We start from the raw sequence: 18,382 nt of genomic DNA on the forward strand, positions 1-18,382 counted from the left end.
AACAGCAGGCTCGTGTAATGTAACAACTAAACAGTGTAGCCTTCTGAGTTTCCACTAGCTTGCGTTTTCCTTCATTTTCCCTACTTTGGCACCCAAGATACACGCAAACCTATTGGAACATCTCCTCTTTTGTTGAGGGACGTGCAGCCCCAGACATGTGCACAGCTGTGCATGTATAGGAGGATGATGGCACATGGGAACTCAGAGCTGCTGCAGAATATTCATTGCAGGAATAAAAACCACTTGCAAGACTGATGCTGTCTTAAAGCTCTTAAGCTGTAAAACCTATTCTGTTTTACTGGAGAGATCACAACTCATGTTTAAGCTAGTGAAGGCTGTGGACTTTTGTTGGCCCTTTTTGTTTTTTTTGAGGTTTTTAAGCAGGTTTGTCTTGGTGGCCTGGCTGAGTTCACCAGAGAAAGGATGGGAGGGCAGTGCATTTATGGTAGATATGACAGTGAGTAAACTCACCCCATCAGCTAACGAGACCAAATCAAACAGTGTCTCAGTAGGAATCAGATAAACTTAAGTCTATAGACTTACAGCGTCAGCTACAGCATAGTGATGTGATTTGTTAACGTCAAACATTCCAGCCCAAACCAACAAGTGCTTTGGCTATCTACGAGTTACTTGTTTGGGAACCAGTTTTTCATTCAGCTGTGATGATCTGCATGTTTGTTTACTAGTGCAATGCAGGAAAACCTCGATTGTGCCAGCTGATAACTGCTATCAGGTTGCACTTCAGGCTGGCAGCCGGATAAGGTAACAAAGCATACGGGCACTTGGCATGTTTCGCAGCCTGCTCTTTGATACAGAGTGCGATTTTGCAACTCTCCAACTCTCTTTTTGCTGATGAGTACTACTCTGTAGATCACATAGATAGGAGGAAACCTGTGACCTAGACGAACAACTGTTTTTCCTGTTATTTGCAAAAGCAAGCCAACACCTGCTACCGAAGTATAATTACGTACAGCAGAGAGTGCTGGGTTAATTCAGCTTAATGGTCTGTGCCTGATATAGCTTTTCCTGGTTGCAGAATTGGAAGAGTTTCTTTGTGCCCCCTTTGTTCCTCTTTCCCTTTAGTGCAGAGCCTCAGAAATGATAACATGCGGAGCCCTAAGCCAATGTTCAGTGTTATGTCAGAATCAGTAGCAGCCTCTTGTATGCCATTAATGGCAACCTTTTACAAGAGCACCATCTTAAACGTCTATAGGCTGATTCCAGCAACTGAATGGAAGTGTATTTTTTCATTTGTTTAAACACAAGTTGCAGAACAGAACACAAATAAAGAAAATAACTACTAAAATACCAAAGGTATTATGTTCTTTGTTGTCCCCAGGTATACGAGAAGTGACTTACAGAACTGCACAGTCTGTAATTACCGTGTAGCATGTCATCAAGAGTATTTATCCTTTAGAACAGCCTAGTCAAAGCATCAGTAGCAATGGTATCATCGTACGTGAGAAACGATGTGTATTTCACTTACATCAGCTAGCAGAGCAACTTACCCAACGTTTATGCTCTCGTCTTTGGATGAGAAATTTAATGGGGCTGTCTTATTTTTTCAACTTTAACGAGCAGTGGAATTGCTGACTTGTATTTAAGTTATATTGCAGTTGTATCGAAACAAGACCATTTGGCTTTGTGCATCTTTCCTGTAGATGAACTTCTCCCACTCTGTGATGGCAGAATTTCCATCAGAGAAGGCTGTAGGCTCCTCTTACCCAGTGAGTGTTGAGATTCATGTTCCTCTGCGTTCCTCTTCCCTACATAGTTGCTGTTTTGTCTATGCTTATGGGTTTGCTGATATTTTGGGTCGCTTCCTGTGTAGCCTATATTTTGATATTTGCCTTTGTGTGCACTGGAAATTAAAATATGCAATGACAGTGATGTATTATTTAAGTGAAGGAAATGGTTAACTGACATCCCATAAACGTTTTCAATCATTTAAATTACAGCGTAGCCTGTATCCATGAACTGTAAACTAAGTGGATTTGTATAAGACTATAATGGCTTCAGAGGATCTGTGAAGTGAGTAATTTGCATTTTACAAGTTGCACTGCTGTGGTCTATTATGTCAATCCTCATTCACTTGTAGCGCTTGTTTTTGAGCAAGTGCTCTTATTTGCATCTTCACCTTGTCATTATGTTTTCTTCAGTGCAAAAAATGCAGAGTATATAATAACAGTATTTAATTTTTGAAGTATGATGGAATGAAGTGTCCCTTAGAAGGATAGTGTTGATATCATCATTTGAAAAGATCTAACAGCAGTGAAGAAACTCCTACCGTAAGTCATGAGAATGGGTAGAGAATAGCAGCGCTCCAGAATGACAAGAGGTTTAACTTGCATTGGGATTATTTTACTAAAAAAGAATCAGGCTCTGTCACGAAGGACAAGCACTTTTATTTTTTCACATTCACTTACTACAAAACAACAGCAGCAACAACAAAAACAGCTGCTAAATAAGAGCAGATGAATGTAAATGTTTATCTACAAAGATTATGAAATTGCAATTCCTTAAGTGAAACTTCATTGCAGAATGAGCTTCTTGTGGATCTAAGGTGTTTTTTGTAGGCTTGTTTTTAGGTGTGAAGGCTAGAGAGGCTGGCCAGTGTTTGCTGGAGTACCAGGGCACAGGGCTTCCTGGTGGCACCATTACACAGCTTTTTAATGAGTTGATATTGAGTGAGACTAAGAGACAACATAGAAAGGTCTGAAGAAAACATCATTGCCACTTTGTTTTAAAATCTTAGCTTGAAAGAGTAGCATCTTATTGACAGAAGGTACATTGGGCAGTGTGCAATTGCAAAGATCCATTTAAAAAATATATCCTAAGCCTCACTGACCATACTGTCTGAGATCATTGAAAAAGAATAATTCTGGCTAGTTCATGTCACAATCTGATTTGAAATACCTTGAAGGAGCTGGTTTTTCAGAACGGTTTTAATACCTTAATGTACTTTATACTTTCAGTACCTTACACCTTAAATATAAGCCTTTAAGGCTTAGACTTGAGAGTCTCAGTTTGGACATAGAAAATGAAAATTCAGCTTCACCATTGATTTTGAAGATTTTGTATGCATATGCTTTTCTTCTCCTATGCATGTGATTGTAGTTCAATTATTATGAATTTTTAGTGAGAAGCAATAAAGCTAAAAAAAATAGAAAAGTAGATATTCCCATTTGAAGTCTGATCAGTTGCCTCTGGTAACTGTACTCAGCAAAGGCACATTTCAGCTCACACTTGGATGGATTTCTCATCTGTGTCAGAACTCTGTCATTTTGTGGAGTTGTTTCATTGTGCTGTCCCACGTCTGGGGCCCGTCTGCTGGGCTGTCCTTAGCTGGAGCCTCGTTTCCTTACTTACTGCATAGCAAAATACCTGTCTGCTGGACAGCCCCTTCTTAGCAATGCGGTATTGTTAAGAGCTCTCCTTTTAATTTCATCTAAACCCTTCTATAGCTTCAAAATTCTAATACTGCAAGGCACCTGCAGTTGCCATTTTTCTCATTTCAAATTCCTTCAGCAAAAGGGTCTGCCTTGGTAAATGATATTTCAGTTTCCATGGTGCTGCTTATTACAAGTAGCTGCTCTTTTCATCACCGAACGGCGCAATTTCCATTCATGCCGAAATATCAATGGTAACATACGGCAGCAAATTGTTCCTTCATGATCTTTGGCATTGTGGAAACTCTCCTGCTCAAAATTAAATGTCAGGGAATTCAACAAGTATGAAAAATCTGATTCTTTTCAGAGACACACATGGAGACATAAACTCCTTCCTCCACCCCTCTGTGCTCCTCAGCGTTTGTCTTCCGTTGCTCCCGTAAGGAGTCATTAATATGCTAATAGCAATGCTTCATTAGAAGTTCAGATGCCGGATGAGGGGCAGCGTTCCCTCCTGTACCCACACCAGGAGCTGGGCGATGTGCTTGGTATGCAGGCTGCTTTTCACAGGCTCTGAACCCCCGTGGTTCTTTTTCAGAACGATAGCAAACGAGCCAGCCCCTTCCCTTGCATTACTCACGGTGTAGCTTTGCCATTTACTGTTCCATAAATCAAAAACGTATGATGTCAGTATAGACAATAGAAATGCATACAGAGCAAGGCAGTACTCTGCTTTCACCCCAGCCCCGTTACCTGCAATTGCTTGGGCACCTGTGGGAGTATGGGAAGGGTGCTGTGACAGGTGTTTTTAGTGGGAATCCAGTTGCAAGCACCTGGCATTGACGTTATTGTTACTTGGTAGCTACTCCCTGCTGGTTTAACTTTCTGAGCAAGGGGGCCTGGTCAGCTCATTTCCCATCTGAAAGCCTTGTTTGCACTGCTAAATCCCACTCCAGCTACTGCCAGCTCTGCCTGCTGCTCTCGGTGCTTTATGGGAAATGGTTCTGTAGGACCATAGCTCTGCAGGCTGGGAAATGTGCAGCGAACTTCAGGAGACGCCTCCTTTCTTGTTAGAAGTGATTCTGCCTGCAGAAAGTTGACCCCATTCATAAATCAGGTGCTCAGTGATTTAATAGTTTCAGACTTCCGGGACAACCTCCTGTAATAGATAAAACTACTTTTAATAGGCAATTATCTCTTGACACCCTTCTTATTACATTTATTTTAAGTCTGGCAGTGAGATATGTTTCCGTGCTGAAGAGTTAAAAGGAAGTTAGAGCTGAGATCCTGTGCTAGATAATGCAGGTTGGAGGGAGAGCCTGGAAGTGCTGCTCTGCTCCACTCCCCTTCATTTCCATATGTGATGGAATTGATAGTCCCAGCCAGTGTTTTATTTTTAGCATCTCATGTCAGGTTGGTGGTTATAGCTCCCTTGCCTTCAAGCAAGCACTGTGATTTACTATTGCTTCTCATCATAACCTCCGTGACTGACAGGGCTGTAAGCACTGCCGGCAAATAGGCCTCAGAAGAGAATGCAAAGCTGGAGCGTGTGAAAGAGCTGAGGTGCTCCCTTCATCTCCTGGCTGAATGTGAGCTAAGCAATACAAATAAAATCTGAGGTTTTGGGCCTCAAGTGGAGAAGGTTCCAAGCTTCCTAGAGTACATGTAAGTTTCCGACCAGTGAGATAAACAGAGTACGTCAAAATACTGACACTTGGTAGGGAGCATGGAAGTCATTTATCAAAGTCATGATTGAGAGCCCGGTAGTGACGATACATTTGTGTTTCAATTCTCTGAGTCTAGATTTTTCTTTAAAAGACACTCTTCTGTGGAAGAGTGGCAGACGCTGTTTTAATTATGGGTCCAAGCTAAGGCACACTTTTCTTGCCATACCCTAGGTTATTGACGCTGTCTCCAAAGGTGAGCACCCACCACCCGTGAAAGGTCTGGGGATCATCACTCATTCTGGGCTGTGCAATGCTGAGCACAGATTCCTCAGAGATCCTGCTCAGCTGCTGCTGAGTTTTTCAGGCACCTGACTTTCCTCCAGTGCTGAGCTCCCAGGGACAAGCCTGGCCCATGCAGGGATGAGCAGGACTGACTGTTACAAGGAGAAAGAAAAGCTAGCTCAGATCCTTTGGATCCTGTAGGTCCTCCAGAAGGATGTGATTTATGGTCAAGTTACGATGCAAAATAAAAGCCAGCTCTGTTTATTTATACATCTCTCGGAAATGGTCATAAACTTTGTTCAGTGAGATTGCAAAGGGAGCAATCTAGAGACACTAGATACTGACACTCGAGCGATATACGGAGATGGTTTATCAAAGAGCTGAGTGAGAAGTCACAGGAGGATGATTTATATCTTAGGTTTTAAGTCTATTTTATTTATTTTTTAGAGATATATTTCTTAAAATTCAGGCCCTGTTTTCCCTGTCATGTTAGCAGCTCTGTTTTCCTCTTTTTGTGCTTATTTCTTGGTTAAGAATTCTTAATGCTCAGTGTTAAGGAAATGTGTATAGCAAAGCAGAGCCAGTGTACCTCATACTTAGTGTTGTAATCTCAAAAGTCCTTTGTGGATTTTGCTGTCATCCTTAATACCTGCAGTGGTCTTCCTTGGAACAAATGGCAGCTATCCACTCCATTGGAAATGACGCCGGATCCTGCTTGAATGTCCAGTGTCTCCTTAGCTTGCAGTCCAAGTTTCAGATGCATCGATTCTGCTCCTCAAAGGAAGTTATTTTGTAAAAGACATTGGCTTAGCAAGTTAGGACTTGGGCCTGAATGTAAACAATTTCTGCACTCTGGTGAGGTTTGGCTCACCATAGCCTGAGTGGGTACGTGATATGACTACAGGCAAGTTCAAAACTCTGTTAAAAGAGTACAAATCACACTGCTAGTGTAACAATTAGCCTTAGGCTCTCCCGGGCTGCCACCGGGTTGGCTGGAATAAGATGTTAAGGAGAACAGTGCTCTTCTGTGCAGTCGGTTCCTTTCTAGGTCTTAAGTTTTAGTCAAGAGAGTATTTATGCTAATTCACATTTTAGGAAACCCTGCTGGAAGGGCTACTGAAAACATCTGACAAGTTAATAGAATCTCCTGCCCTTCCCTGCACACTTACATCACAGTTTGACCCTTCAAAGTCAGTTGGCCATAGAAGACCCCTTTTATGAACTGTAACCAATTATAATCCAAACCTGTGAAGTCAAACACCAGGAAGAAAGCAACTAATTAGACACAGCAGTAACCCTTTTCTTCTCTTGCAAGGTGATGGAAAGTGAAATGGGCTTTAAATGCAGACTTGATTCTTCACTCTATTATCCTGATGTCATGCTGCTGCATCTCTGCAGATGTCAGAGGTACAGAACCAGGGCATCAGAATGGAGACAGAAGCCCTTCGACTGGCACCTCAGCAACAGAAGAGAGTGCTGCTAATAGCCAGTTTCTGCTTTTTCATTTCTCCTCTGGAAAATTGCAATCAAAAGGAGATAAAGAGAAGTCACATAATTTAATAGTGGCTGCACTGCAAGCCCACTGACAGCAGTTCCAGTCTGGAACATAAGGCTGGGGAGCAGTGAAGGGAGAGATGCAGGGATCTGCTGAGGAGAACGCTTGGTGTAATAAACAAAATATTAAAAGTTAGTTTCTGAAATCAGTCATTGCTGAGAACCACGTTAGCCTTTACAGATGCATGGACTCAAGAAGTGCTGTGATGATCCCATACTTTCTGCCTCTATATTCCTATCTTTGATTCCGTGCTGGGAGGTGGTCTCTATTTATGTTCTGCATCTTCCTTTTACTCCATTTCTTGTAACTGATGGGTGTAAGGTGGTAATTTTCCCCCACACCGATGTGTTGAGAAGCATTTGATCCCTTCAGTGTGACAGGATGTCTTGTAGGCACTGCTTTTAACATGAAAAGGCAAGTAAGCATGTGTCAGATCCTACTGCTGCATTGCCCAGGATTCAGGGTTGCCACTGTTCACAGTCACCTGGGAATGCTTGGAGATGTAGGTCAGTGCTGGTACACAGTATTTACTAAGTTTGTATGCTTTCTTCTCTTGCAGTGAAGACCCGGGTTCTCTTTGCTGCCTTCTGTACCATATGAGGTTGTTTTTTTTCCAGTATCGAGATGTACTTGTGACTTATTCCTCCAAGCTTTGGCCCTGTGGACTGTGCGATGGATGATTAGATTTTAGGAGTGCCAAAATCTGGAAGCAGTTCATTTGGAAAATTGCTTAACAGATTGCAAATGGTGAATAAATTATTGCACAAGGGAACTTTTGAGAAGGATCTTGAAATTCCCGTGGTTGTAAATTTCTGCAGAATGTATACAATCGCGCTTGCGAAAACCAAATCCTCTCTTGGAAACCGTGAGAAAGAATTGAGAGTTCTCCACTCTCCTTCTTTTAAATTAAAATACAACAAAAATTCACAATTAACACAAGGCAATAAAGATGTGATTGATCAAATCTAACTTTACCAGTAATTTTTGCATTTGTCTAGACCCTCTTACTTATGTTTCTTGACCGGGTCCCATTAATGCAGTTTTTTTTTCTAGGGCAGCCGCCTCAAACCAAGCATTTGTAAAACTCAGATTTAAAGTACATGCAGGGGAATGATTTTGTCATGGCCTCTAAACAGCACAGGATGTGGTGACAGTGTATTTGGTACTTGTGACCTCAGCTGAATCTGTGGGGTATATTTTGGTGGTGTGCTTGTCGTTTCATAGAAAGATCAGTCTGCAGTGGTCACAGCTCTTAGCACTTACTGTTTGTTGTTATAAAATTTGTCATTAAGCTGAGCTATGAGCTGTAAACTTCTGGGAATGTTCCTCAGCTGATTTATTGACATTGTTCGTCTTATCCCCAGGTTCTCACTTTCGATTTCTTTTTTTTTTTCCCCCCACCTTTTATTTTCTTTCTTCTCTTTTTTTTTTTTTTTTCCTTCTTGCTCAATCTTCTCTGTGCATTTCTCTCGAAAATATGTGTGTGAGGTGGTGTGGTGTCAGAGCAGATTATCAGAAGATCTATGGTTCTGCAGCACCTGGGGTCAAACCCAAACCGCAGAGGATATCCTGATTGACTGAACCTGTGCCCCGGCTCTGGGACCCTTTCAGACTTGAGAAAGAGAGAATTTATTTCCAGGCCATAGAGCAGAGCTCAGCAGAACACAGCAATGCATTTCAGCCCCTCACAGTCACAGGTGGGACTGGCTGTATTGCTAATGCTAGACTTCTTTGTGGCCGTGGACACCCCTGTGACTTGTGTTCTAGAGAGCAAAAGGTAGATGTGAGCTGGGCTTAAGCTATTGTGATCTTTCATTTACTTTGTAGATAAGGTAGGAAGGGAAGCTTTGCTTTGAACAGTAGCTAGGGGTGGTGAATCTGAAAATGCATAGAGATTCAATTCAGTTTTAATTACCATTTAGAAACTTCCTTCACTGTCTCAATCTCATCAGATTTGAAAAATACTTGTAGCGATATTGTCAGTATTTTCCCAGCTCAGGTCTCCCCAGAATTCCTTCCTTTTGATGCTGATTTTCTTTGAAGTATCAGAGAAGCAGCCTACCTGAGCGCCATCTTGATGGTAACGCACAGGCCAGTTCCAAGGCATCCACACTTAGAGTTCTACTTGGAAAAGCAGCTACCTTGAGAATGATTTCTCTTGATTTTGAAATGCACTGAGATTTTACTCTGAGATGAAATGCAAAAGGAAAACGCTGCCCTGCAGTAACCAGTGACAACTTCAGTGCGAGTTCAAGTCCTGGGTCAGCTTTATACAAAACAAATATGTCAGTCTTCCATGTCTGAGCATAATGCTGTGGTTTTTAAGCCATAGGCTGTCCTGAGGTCTGTCTGGGTTGGACAAGAATTTGTCTTGGCTCTACGACTTTTTTTCCAAAGAAATGTCATACTGAAATGGTTAGGTTTCCTGTCAAAAGTTTTAGCTTCAATGAATGAAAAACGTCATTCAAAAGTGAGAAATATTTTCTTCCTTGAATTTTCTGACTCGCTCTGCTCCAAAACTGTGTCTAGCATGTGGCAGTTATGAATTCACCGTGTATCAGAAACGTGACTTACTGGCTTGCTAACACCTTGTGTTGCATTTGGTTCATAGGACAGAGAACTGAAAAGGTGAAATCTACGTTGTTAGAGGTAATTTAATGGAGAATAGACTTGGGTCTTGTTTTTCCTGATTTGGAGAGAGTACCTAGGAAAGCAGATAAAATACTAGGAAACCAATAAAGTGATCTTCTAATGGCATTACAGTTTTTACCTCAGTTTGGTGCCTGTAGTTGATAGCAGTGAATTTGATGATACCCTGCTACAGATTGGGAACTGCCTCTTGAATTGGAAGTATAGGAAAGGCACGATCAAAACTCTCACTTAGCAGCAATGCAGAGGGTTCGCATCTCTCTCTGTGTCTTCAGATGAATCAAGAACCAAGTGTAAATCTGAAGTGTCACTGAGAAGCAAGCCATGCTATGTGCCTCACCCCTGAAGTCCTGCATGTGGCCTTTAACTTTCTTGAAATCTGTCATGGGGGCCAGCTGTGTGCAAATGTGCTGCATCCTTCCCAGAGGCACTCATGCTGAGGGACAAATGGAACCACAACCTGAGCGTGCTTTGCTCAGAAACTTGCAAGCTGCAACACTCTGTGCTCCTCCAGGTGTGAGTTGGGATCTCTGAGCTTCTTAATGAGCTGACTTCAGGCTTGTTTTGTTATTTTGCTGTACTTTCTCTTTTTTTTTTTTTTTTAATTAGTGGATTTTTTGTTGCTGTGGTTACTATCAGCATGGGGTAATGCTCCTCAGCATTGCAGGCTGTGGAATGGGAACGTTCACATTTGGCAGCAAGTGGCTTTTTTGCACTTACGTTTTGAGGTGCCATTTTATTTTAGAGGAAACGAGGCTGGGATTTAAGTCAGAAGAACATATGGCAACTAGATTTTGAGAATGGATAGAATGGACAAAGATAGTTTCTGAAGTTTGACACAGTGTGCTTCAGTAATTCAAACAGTATTTGTGAAAACAGTGCAAGCTTGCTGGTTTTGGTTAGAAGCACTTTCTAAAGCTGGAGTGAGTGCTGACTTATTCAGTAGCACCATGGTTGAAGCATTTGTCTGTGGAGCAAAAGATAGCACTAAAATGTCTTTTTTGAGAGGGCTTCAAACCATGTATTCCTACCTTGAATCAGGTACTCAACAGATTTAATTTATACTAACATTGAGTTAGAAACATAACCAAGCTGGCTGCAGAATATCTGGCAAAAAGTTTGCACAGCTGTGTTACAAACACACGGTTCTGTGGTACTTCTTGAGTTGGTAACTCGGTGTTTTTTTCTGGCAATAAAGCACTTGTATTCTGGTCTGCCTGCTTGCTATAGCTCTTGTATTCTGGTCTTTGCCATGACCTACTCCATCATTAATAAACATATGTTATAAACTGATTCCTTCCAGCTTCTTTACCTGAGAGCATGGGCCTGAGGTGGCACTGATATCAAGTCTGCCCAGATTTGATACTGCAGTACAGCGTGATCTTGTGCATCTGGGTCAGCTACAGGGCTTTGCACAATGATTGCTGAGGTGGGCATGATGTGCAACTGTGATGCTACCCCGCTTTATTTATATATTCAGTTTAGAGCTTCTTTTCCAGCTTTATTCAGGCATACTAATGGCAAAGATTTCTCTGAGAAGTAAGGACTAGGAGTGAAGAGGATCATTAAATTTTGACCCTGCTGTGTTTCTTCAGGGAAAAATATGTGAAAATAATGCATCTTAGTATTGGCTTTCAAACTGCCTTCTCCTTTAGTAAATACACCAATCCTTGTGCGCTGTACCTGTGGTCTCTTCTGGTACACCACAATTCCCACTTCTCTCTCTTCCTGCTTCTAGATGGTCAGGTGGCCTTCACAGCAAAGTTTGCTAGTTGTAGCAGCCCTGACATCTCTTCTACCTCTTGGAATAGGTAGCCAAAGTGACTGGCTGTGAGGCAGCAGCTCTCAGCTCAGCTCTGGGGAAGTGCGTGTACTCGGTCTTTCAAACTGCACCCCGTGGCCTTGGAAGCGAAAGACCTGGTGTTGGTTCCTGATCTGAATCTCTTATTGGTTTTGTGTAGGTATCATCTCAGCCTAGAGATGGCATTAAATGGAAGGAAACTTGAGTATGCTTGAAACATCTAGTCTGTCCTCCTAAGCTGATCATTTGCTTACAGTGAGCTTTGGATCCATGTACCTTGCTCATGCCTCTATTTTTCTTCTTTAAAACAGAAATATTTCTGCTTGTTTATTTTGCTGAAAGGGAGGATGTACTCTCTACTGGCTTGAATTTATTATTTGTGTTACTGGTTGATTGTTTTGTTTTTGGTTTTTTGCTAAAATGTCAGAGGTTTTGTGCTGATCAATACCAATTTGTGCCATTCCTTTTTCTGTACCTCACTCTACTCTCACGTATCCCTGAAAAAATGATGGGGAGAACAGAGGTGTGTGAGGGGTGCAAGGGAAGAACTGCATGAAGAGGTGAGGGCAGATCTGCTAAATGTCTTGGCATGCAGGGGAAGGTATCAAACCACCCCTGAGTGCGTTGCCAGATTTGGAAAGTAATGCCCACCTTGAGCAGCTGTTGGAAATGGCACTGCAATTGCCCTCTTGACAGGCAAAGTGCTGCGTCACCCTGTCCATGTCATCCATGCTATAGCTGGTTCCAGCATTAAGACTTGCTGCTTTACTATTGGGCTCAGTCTGCCATGAAAATGTGCCATGAGTCTTGTATGGGAGATATGGAACCATGACTTTTTGGGATCCCCAAAGGATTCCTCCCTCAGAAAGGTGTCCCACCTCTTTGTTATGAAACTATTTACTTTGTCTAGAGGTTTTGTTTGGATGTGTTATTTTCACTGGTAGTTTCTAATTATGGTACTGCAGGATCACCAAAAAATGCACTCACCATCATTAGTGGCTGCTTCTCATGTTTTTTTCTGTTTCATGTTCAGGACACAGTAACCAGATTGCAAAATAATGAGCTACCTTATGTATTTCAGAAACATACCCCTCGCAATATGCATTTCAATGATAATCGTCACAGTTGGCTATGTGTTAACAAACGTGGCTTATTTCACTACAATCAGTGCTGGGGAATTGCTGCTTTCAAAAGCTGTAGCAGTGGTAAGTTATAGAAGATACAAAGCTATATCTCTGCTGCAGTTGTGTTTGTCCATATATTCTTATTTCCAAGGGGAAAAAGGTTGGGTGGGACACATAGCAATCATGCTTTGTATGGTTCCTCTGTTACACAGTAGAGTAGCAACCAGGCAAACTTTGAGTTTTGTCTGTTGAGTGGGATTGCATTGAAGGTCACAGCATATGTAATAATAACGTTAGACCATGTCTTTTTACTTGATGTAACAAGGTCAATAGGACTTGAATTGTCCAGTATGTACTTAACTATAAAATATTTTACTAAGTCATGGGTTGAACCCCTGGGAAGCAGAAAATACAGATGCTTGAAAAGAAAGTGGGGGTCCAGCCTATTTTGTATAGCAGGAAGCAGTAACGCAGTCTCTGCACATCGTGTATCGTGGGTACTTAGTAAGGGGGGTGCTGTGAATGCTGGAACTTATTTGGAAAGGAGCTGCAAGGTACCTGGCTTGGAAATACTGCTGTGATTGGTCTTGTTGAATTGTGATGATGACACTGATTTTTATATACGATATTGGACTCGCATTGAGGAAATAAAAATTTCCATTGACTTTGCAGTAGTGACACAGCCTGTGACTTTTTCAATTGATGTGTCATTTAAAAAATGGCCAATTCAGTAGTTCCTGGGAGATTTAGGGAAAAAAAAAACAAACCAAAAAACCAACTTTTTGCAGATCTCCAGAAAACTCTGCAGGTCTCCTGTGGTTCCCTAGACACTTTCAGGCTCTTTCAGTGACCTTGAACAACAAAGTGTGAGCGGGTGGAATGCAGTGTTGAGTAGCATCAGCTAAAGAAAATAAAGGCTGTGGAAAGAAATACCAGCTATGCAGATCAGAATCTGAACTGTTCAGAGTGAGTCTTTTTGGAGGCAAAGTCAAGGCCTGATTCCACCTCGACAGCTCTGCCTCAGCTGGAGCCCTGCCAGAGACAGTCAGAAATAAGAGTGGAAGACCTCATCTGTAGCAGTCTTGTGTTGGAGAGGGAGGAATCACAAATGCACGGCACGTGTTTCAATGAGGGAAGCAAAGAGGGTTATAAATAAAATTGAAATGCTTATTAATAATTTGTTAATAAAGTAAAATTGCTTTCATGTTTTCTGAGGGAAAAGTCATGGTATGTTTTTCTCTCCTCCAACAGACCTTTGCTGAACGATTAATGGGAAGCTTTTCTCTGGCTGTACCAGTGTTTGTTGCTCTCTCCTGCTTTGGATCTATGAATGGTGGCATTTTTGCAGTCTCTAGGTAAGTATATGTTAATATTACTGGAAGTGAAAGGCATATATTGAAAATAAGAAAGCAAGTAGAAGGAAGAAAAGGCATTATTCCTCTCGTAGCAAATTGAAAATGACTGAAAAGTTTATAAAGTGTGTTTTTTCTGCCCTCACTTTTCTCCTGTTGAGTTTAGTATCATTGCTAAAACCCTTTGAACAATTTGGAAACGGATCCCTTTGAGTGTAGCACTTGATTAATGGTTTCATGTGAAGGAGGTAAATTGGAGGAAAAACACTAACTACTTCTAAACACCGATCATAGTATAAGATAATGGGGGGGACACAAACAGAGATTACTTTGATTTCTGCTTATGGTCCTCTCCTGCTACTCTTTTCATTCTGAGCACCTCAAACGAGCCTAAGAAGTGCTGCTGTGTTGTGTGACTTTCATGAGCTGCTTTGCCTTGTCACAGTAATGAGCACATTTAAAGTCTGTCCACATTTATTTCCCACCAGGATGTTCTTCGTTGCCTCCCGTGAGGGTCACCTTCCGGAAATTCTCTCCATGATTCATGTCCGCAAGCACACTCCTCTGCCAGCTGTCATTGTTTTGGTAAATCATACAAACAAATGTTCCTGCACAAGAATTCATATTACGGGCTTGCTCTGGAGGATTCAAACAGAATTTGGGCACTGCTTGAGTCTCATTTATTGATGTATATGCGGGCTTTGGGCAGGGCGGAGGACAGTAAAGAGAAGAATGAGATCTGGGAGTTGTTCCTGTCCTATCATCTCCTCCTTGCTGTCTTGTTGGTAGCGCCTGACTGCCTATCCCTGGAACCAAATTCATGTCTTATTGCCCTTTTTTTTTTCTAAGGATGTGCTAGAGATGGGCTTGCTCACTTTCAGAGAGACAAATTCTTGTTAAACAAACAAAAAAAGGTCTTCATTTAACTGAAAGCGCAGCTAAACACTGGTGTCTGGGGGCACCCTAAAAGCTCATTATGCCACCTTACAGTGAAAAATGCAAACAATTATGCACTACGATAATGGAAAGCGAACCCTCAGCAGTGTGGTGTAGTGGTGATTAAAAAATGAGAGTATGTGTGCCTGGGCAATAGTCTGTGAATCGTCTGTAGGGAAGCCCCAGTATTATAGTGGAAATCCTATTGCTGTGTTCTAGCATAGAGGGAGAGGAAAATGTTGGCCATGTGTTTGCATTGCAGGCTAATTTGTGTAGTGAAATGTTAGGACAAAATGTCAAAATACAAACTTCACACCAATTTGCTTAGTGCCAAGTAGATTTCCACTTAACTTGCAGACTTTTTCATAGCTGTGGGTGTTCAGCCTCTCTTTTGGGACCCATGACTGTAATGGGTTTGGACAGACCTCTGCATCTGAGGGAGTTCTAACAACAGGAGGAGATTTGTGTACATATAAGTCTACACAAGCAACATCAGTTGCTAGTAGTGGAATTTAAATCAGTTTTTTTGCTAGACATGCCTATGAGCTCACTTTTGAAGTGCTAGCTGAAGTATTGAATCTTATATATGCCCATGCATCTGTAGGCATCTAAGTCTGTAAAACTAGACAGAATAATTATGGTGAAAAGTTTTAAGGGAATTCATCTTAATTAAATGTCCACTTTGCATGTATTTCTTTGGGCTGAAATATTCATAATCATCAGGTAGATTGCATTGACTTTTTCTGTGGAATGAAATGCCCTAAATAAACTAAAATATTCATATATATAGATAGACTTATTTTTTTTACTCTGAAAAATGTTTACTTCTGTTGTGTCTGGTCCCATTACTAGCGCATTGATCCCCTTTATAAAAAGTCAGATTCATATGAAGACGGTTTTCATTCAAGGATTATGTTTTTCTTACCTCAGTGCAAGCAGAGGAGTTGCAGGATATATTCTGCATCAGTAGTCTGCATTTTAGCATTTTCTTCTTTTGTTTCTCCTTTCAAGCTCTACATGCTATACAAAAGGGGATGGATCTTGAGGAGAAACTGAGAAAATGAGCATGTTCAGTGTTTAAGGCCTGAAAAAGAAAACAAAAAACCAACATTTAGGAATTAAGAAATTTGCGTATTTCCTGTCTGCTGATGGATGTGTCTGTAACAATTCCAAGAAACCATTCCGTATGGTTTTGTTTCTCGTAGCTCTCTTTCACTGGCTGTGTCCCTTTGTTGCAGTATCACTCCCATAACTGAGATCTCTTCTCGGGACTGAGTCTGTATAGAAGACTTCTGACCCAGTATAATTCAGTGGAAAAGTTTCCTTTGACCTTTACAGAGAAGTTTGCTTAATATCCATGAGTAAAGAGCCAAGTGCTTTGTAAGTCATTAGAGTTTGGAAGTCAGATACCCATATTTGAAGTATCGATCCTTCTGATTCAAATCCACACAGTCCTCACTGCTTAAAAAAAAAAAAAAAAAAACAAAAAAAAACCCCACAACCCACATAAATGGAGACTGTGACTCTAGATCTCTAATGCAAATGTTCTTTATGCAAAGATTTAGCCCAGTTAAATCTTTAGGGAGCTGCATTTCACCTGTTGCCTCGTTATAAACCTAGAGGGACTGTCAACACTAGGACATTCTCTTTTTCTGAAGAGTTGCACAATAGTGATGCTTGTGAGTGTCTTCATCCCCAAATGCAAGGGCTGTGTCATTGCAGGTATAGAGTCTCTCATGTGGAAAGTGTGGACTACCCTTTATAGTTGGTCCAAGCTACAGATATTCTGCTTTTGTCCAGAGATAATGCTGAAGCAGATCCATGTAGCCTACACTAATCATCCAACCCCAGGTACAGCACTCTGGTTTGTGCATAAGCTTTCAGCCATCTCACAAACATAACTCAAAAGATCTATTTAATGAAGGAATGTGTTTATTTTACTGTTGTTTTCCCTTTTTGCTTGGTTCAGCAACCTCTTGAGTGACAGCTAATGGCTTATCTCTGCTTAGAAATGTTTGCATTTCCAATGTGCAGTAAGTCTACGCCCCTCAAGCCTACAGGGCATGCTGCTAATACAAGCTGGTGTCAGCCTGGTGTGCCCAGCCAGCATCCCATGGTGTGTAGCCAACCTCTAACATGCTTCCTTTGTCATGAGCGAGCAGAGGAGTGGTGGGCAGGTCCTGTGAGAACAAAGCACAGGGTGCACGTGTGTTGTGGTGCCTGTGTATTTGTCTGGGTCACTGGGGACAGGTGTGTATGGCTCACATGCGGTCAGCCAGGATAGGCAGTGTTGATTAAACATGATCCCAGGGGACTGGTAGACACTTATCAAACATCTGGTTGCATGAGCTGGCAGGCTCGAAGGCTGTGGCCCTCATGTATCTCTGGATAGGACTGTTGCTTCTCTCCATGGTGATGGATTTGGCTGTAAAATAACAGAAATCAGACCATTAAAAGCCTCTTACGCTCTTAATTTCTTTTGCAGCACCCTCTCACAATGATAATGTTATTCAGTGGGGATCTCTACAGCCTCCTGAATTTCCTCAGTTTTGCCAGGTGGCTTTTTATTGGACTGGTGGTTGCTGGCTTGATTTATCTCAGATATAAACGTCCTGATATGCCTCGTCCTTTCAAGGTAACCTTCTCTCTAAGCTGTTCTACATGAATTTTTCTCCCTGGTATCTATTGTCTAGTCAGATAGCAGAGCAGCATTTGCTAATGTGAAAAGTTCGGCTACTTTGAGAAAAAACGGGAGTTAATAGAAAATAGTCTTTTACATTGAAGAGTCTCCTCGTGTTTTCCTTCAAGTTCTCCGGCGTTATCCTGGCTGAGCTCCCTTCTGAAAGACAATTTTTATTAATTCCCTGGTGGCTGTAGGGGAGCGATTGAGCTTGCTGTGCAAAAGGCAAGGTGTTTGCTCAGTTTTGCCTGTTGTGTTGAGGCGGTGTGAGGCAAGCTAAGGTACTGATGCTCTGCCAAGTTGTGTGAAAATACCTCCAGTCTGGTGTAGTTTCATAAGCTTCAAACTCCAAATACTGGGGCTAGTCATCTAGTCCTCAGTTAATTCTATATTTTCTTAAAGGTTTGAATAATTTTTCCACCGAAATTCATGCCAGGTATGAGCATTAAATTTCAATTTATATTTCATCGTCTATTCAAAATAAATTATACCGAATATGATGTGCAAATAAGTTAGTAGTGATATTATTATGATATTTGGAACTCGCGAGTGGTTTGCAGGCACTGTTACTGTGAAACCAGAAGAAAATAACAATAGTTTGGCCCACTGAACTATAGTTACTTTGAACTTAGTTCTGTTGCTGATCTTGCTTCGTGTAACATCTTACAGAGTCAGTTTTCCCATTATGTGTATGGAAAGGTAACATGATGAAAAATGTGGAGGATTCTAGCCCTATTTATGTATTCCTAAGAAATCTATTTTATGAAGAACTCAGAATGTGCAGTTGCTTTCTCGCAGGCATAACAGCAAATAAGAAGGTCAACAGCACAGCCCATTTTGCTTTGATTAAAAAAGATGCTTTGGCAGTACAGAAAAGATGAACAGTAATGTTTCAAGGCATGAAAGGAAGAAAATAGTTTCCAAGGAATTCTCCAATTCTCCATTAC

The 18,382-nt window shown here is 41.4% G+C and overlaps 1 protein-coding gene across 2 annotated transcripts in view; it reads left to right on the forward strand.

Annotated features, from left to right (window-relative positions):
• SLC7A11 (solute carrier family 7 member 11) overlaps window positions 1–18,382 on the forward strand; it is a 57,215-nt gene that overhangs the window by 30,659 nt on the left and 8,174 nt on the right. Inside the window, exons 7-10 of one of the 2 annotated variants that reach the window (XM_042829782.1) lie at window positions 12,425–12,548; window positions 13,719–13,822; window positions 14,308–14,404; window positions 16,478–17,234. In XM_042829782.1, coding sequence (XP_042685716.1) covers window positions 12,425–12,548; window positions 13,719–13,822; window positions 14,308–14,404; window positions 16,478–16,483 — 331 coding nt within the window. In that variant the 3' untranslated portion in view covers window positions 16,484–17,234. The other variant, XM_042829781.1, reaches the window with a different exon arrangement.

The sequence above is a fragment of the Centrocercus urophasianus genome, unplaced genomic scaffold (assembly GCF_019232065.1).
Source record: "Centrocercus urophasianus isolate 14NV4802_14NV808 unplaced genomic scaffold, USGS_Curo_1.0 seq_32, whole genome shotgun sequence".
NCBI classification, from domain to species: domain Eukaryota; kingdom Metazoa; phylum Chordata; class Aves; order Galliformes; family Phasianidae; genus Centrocercus; species Centrocercus urophasianus.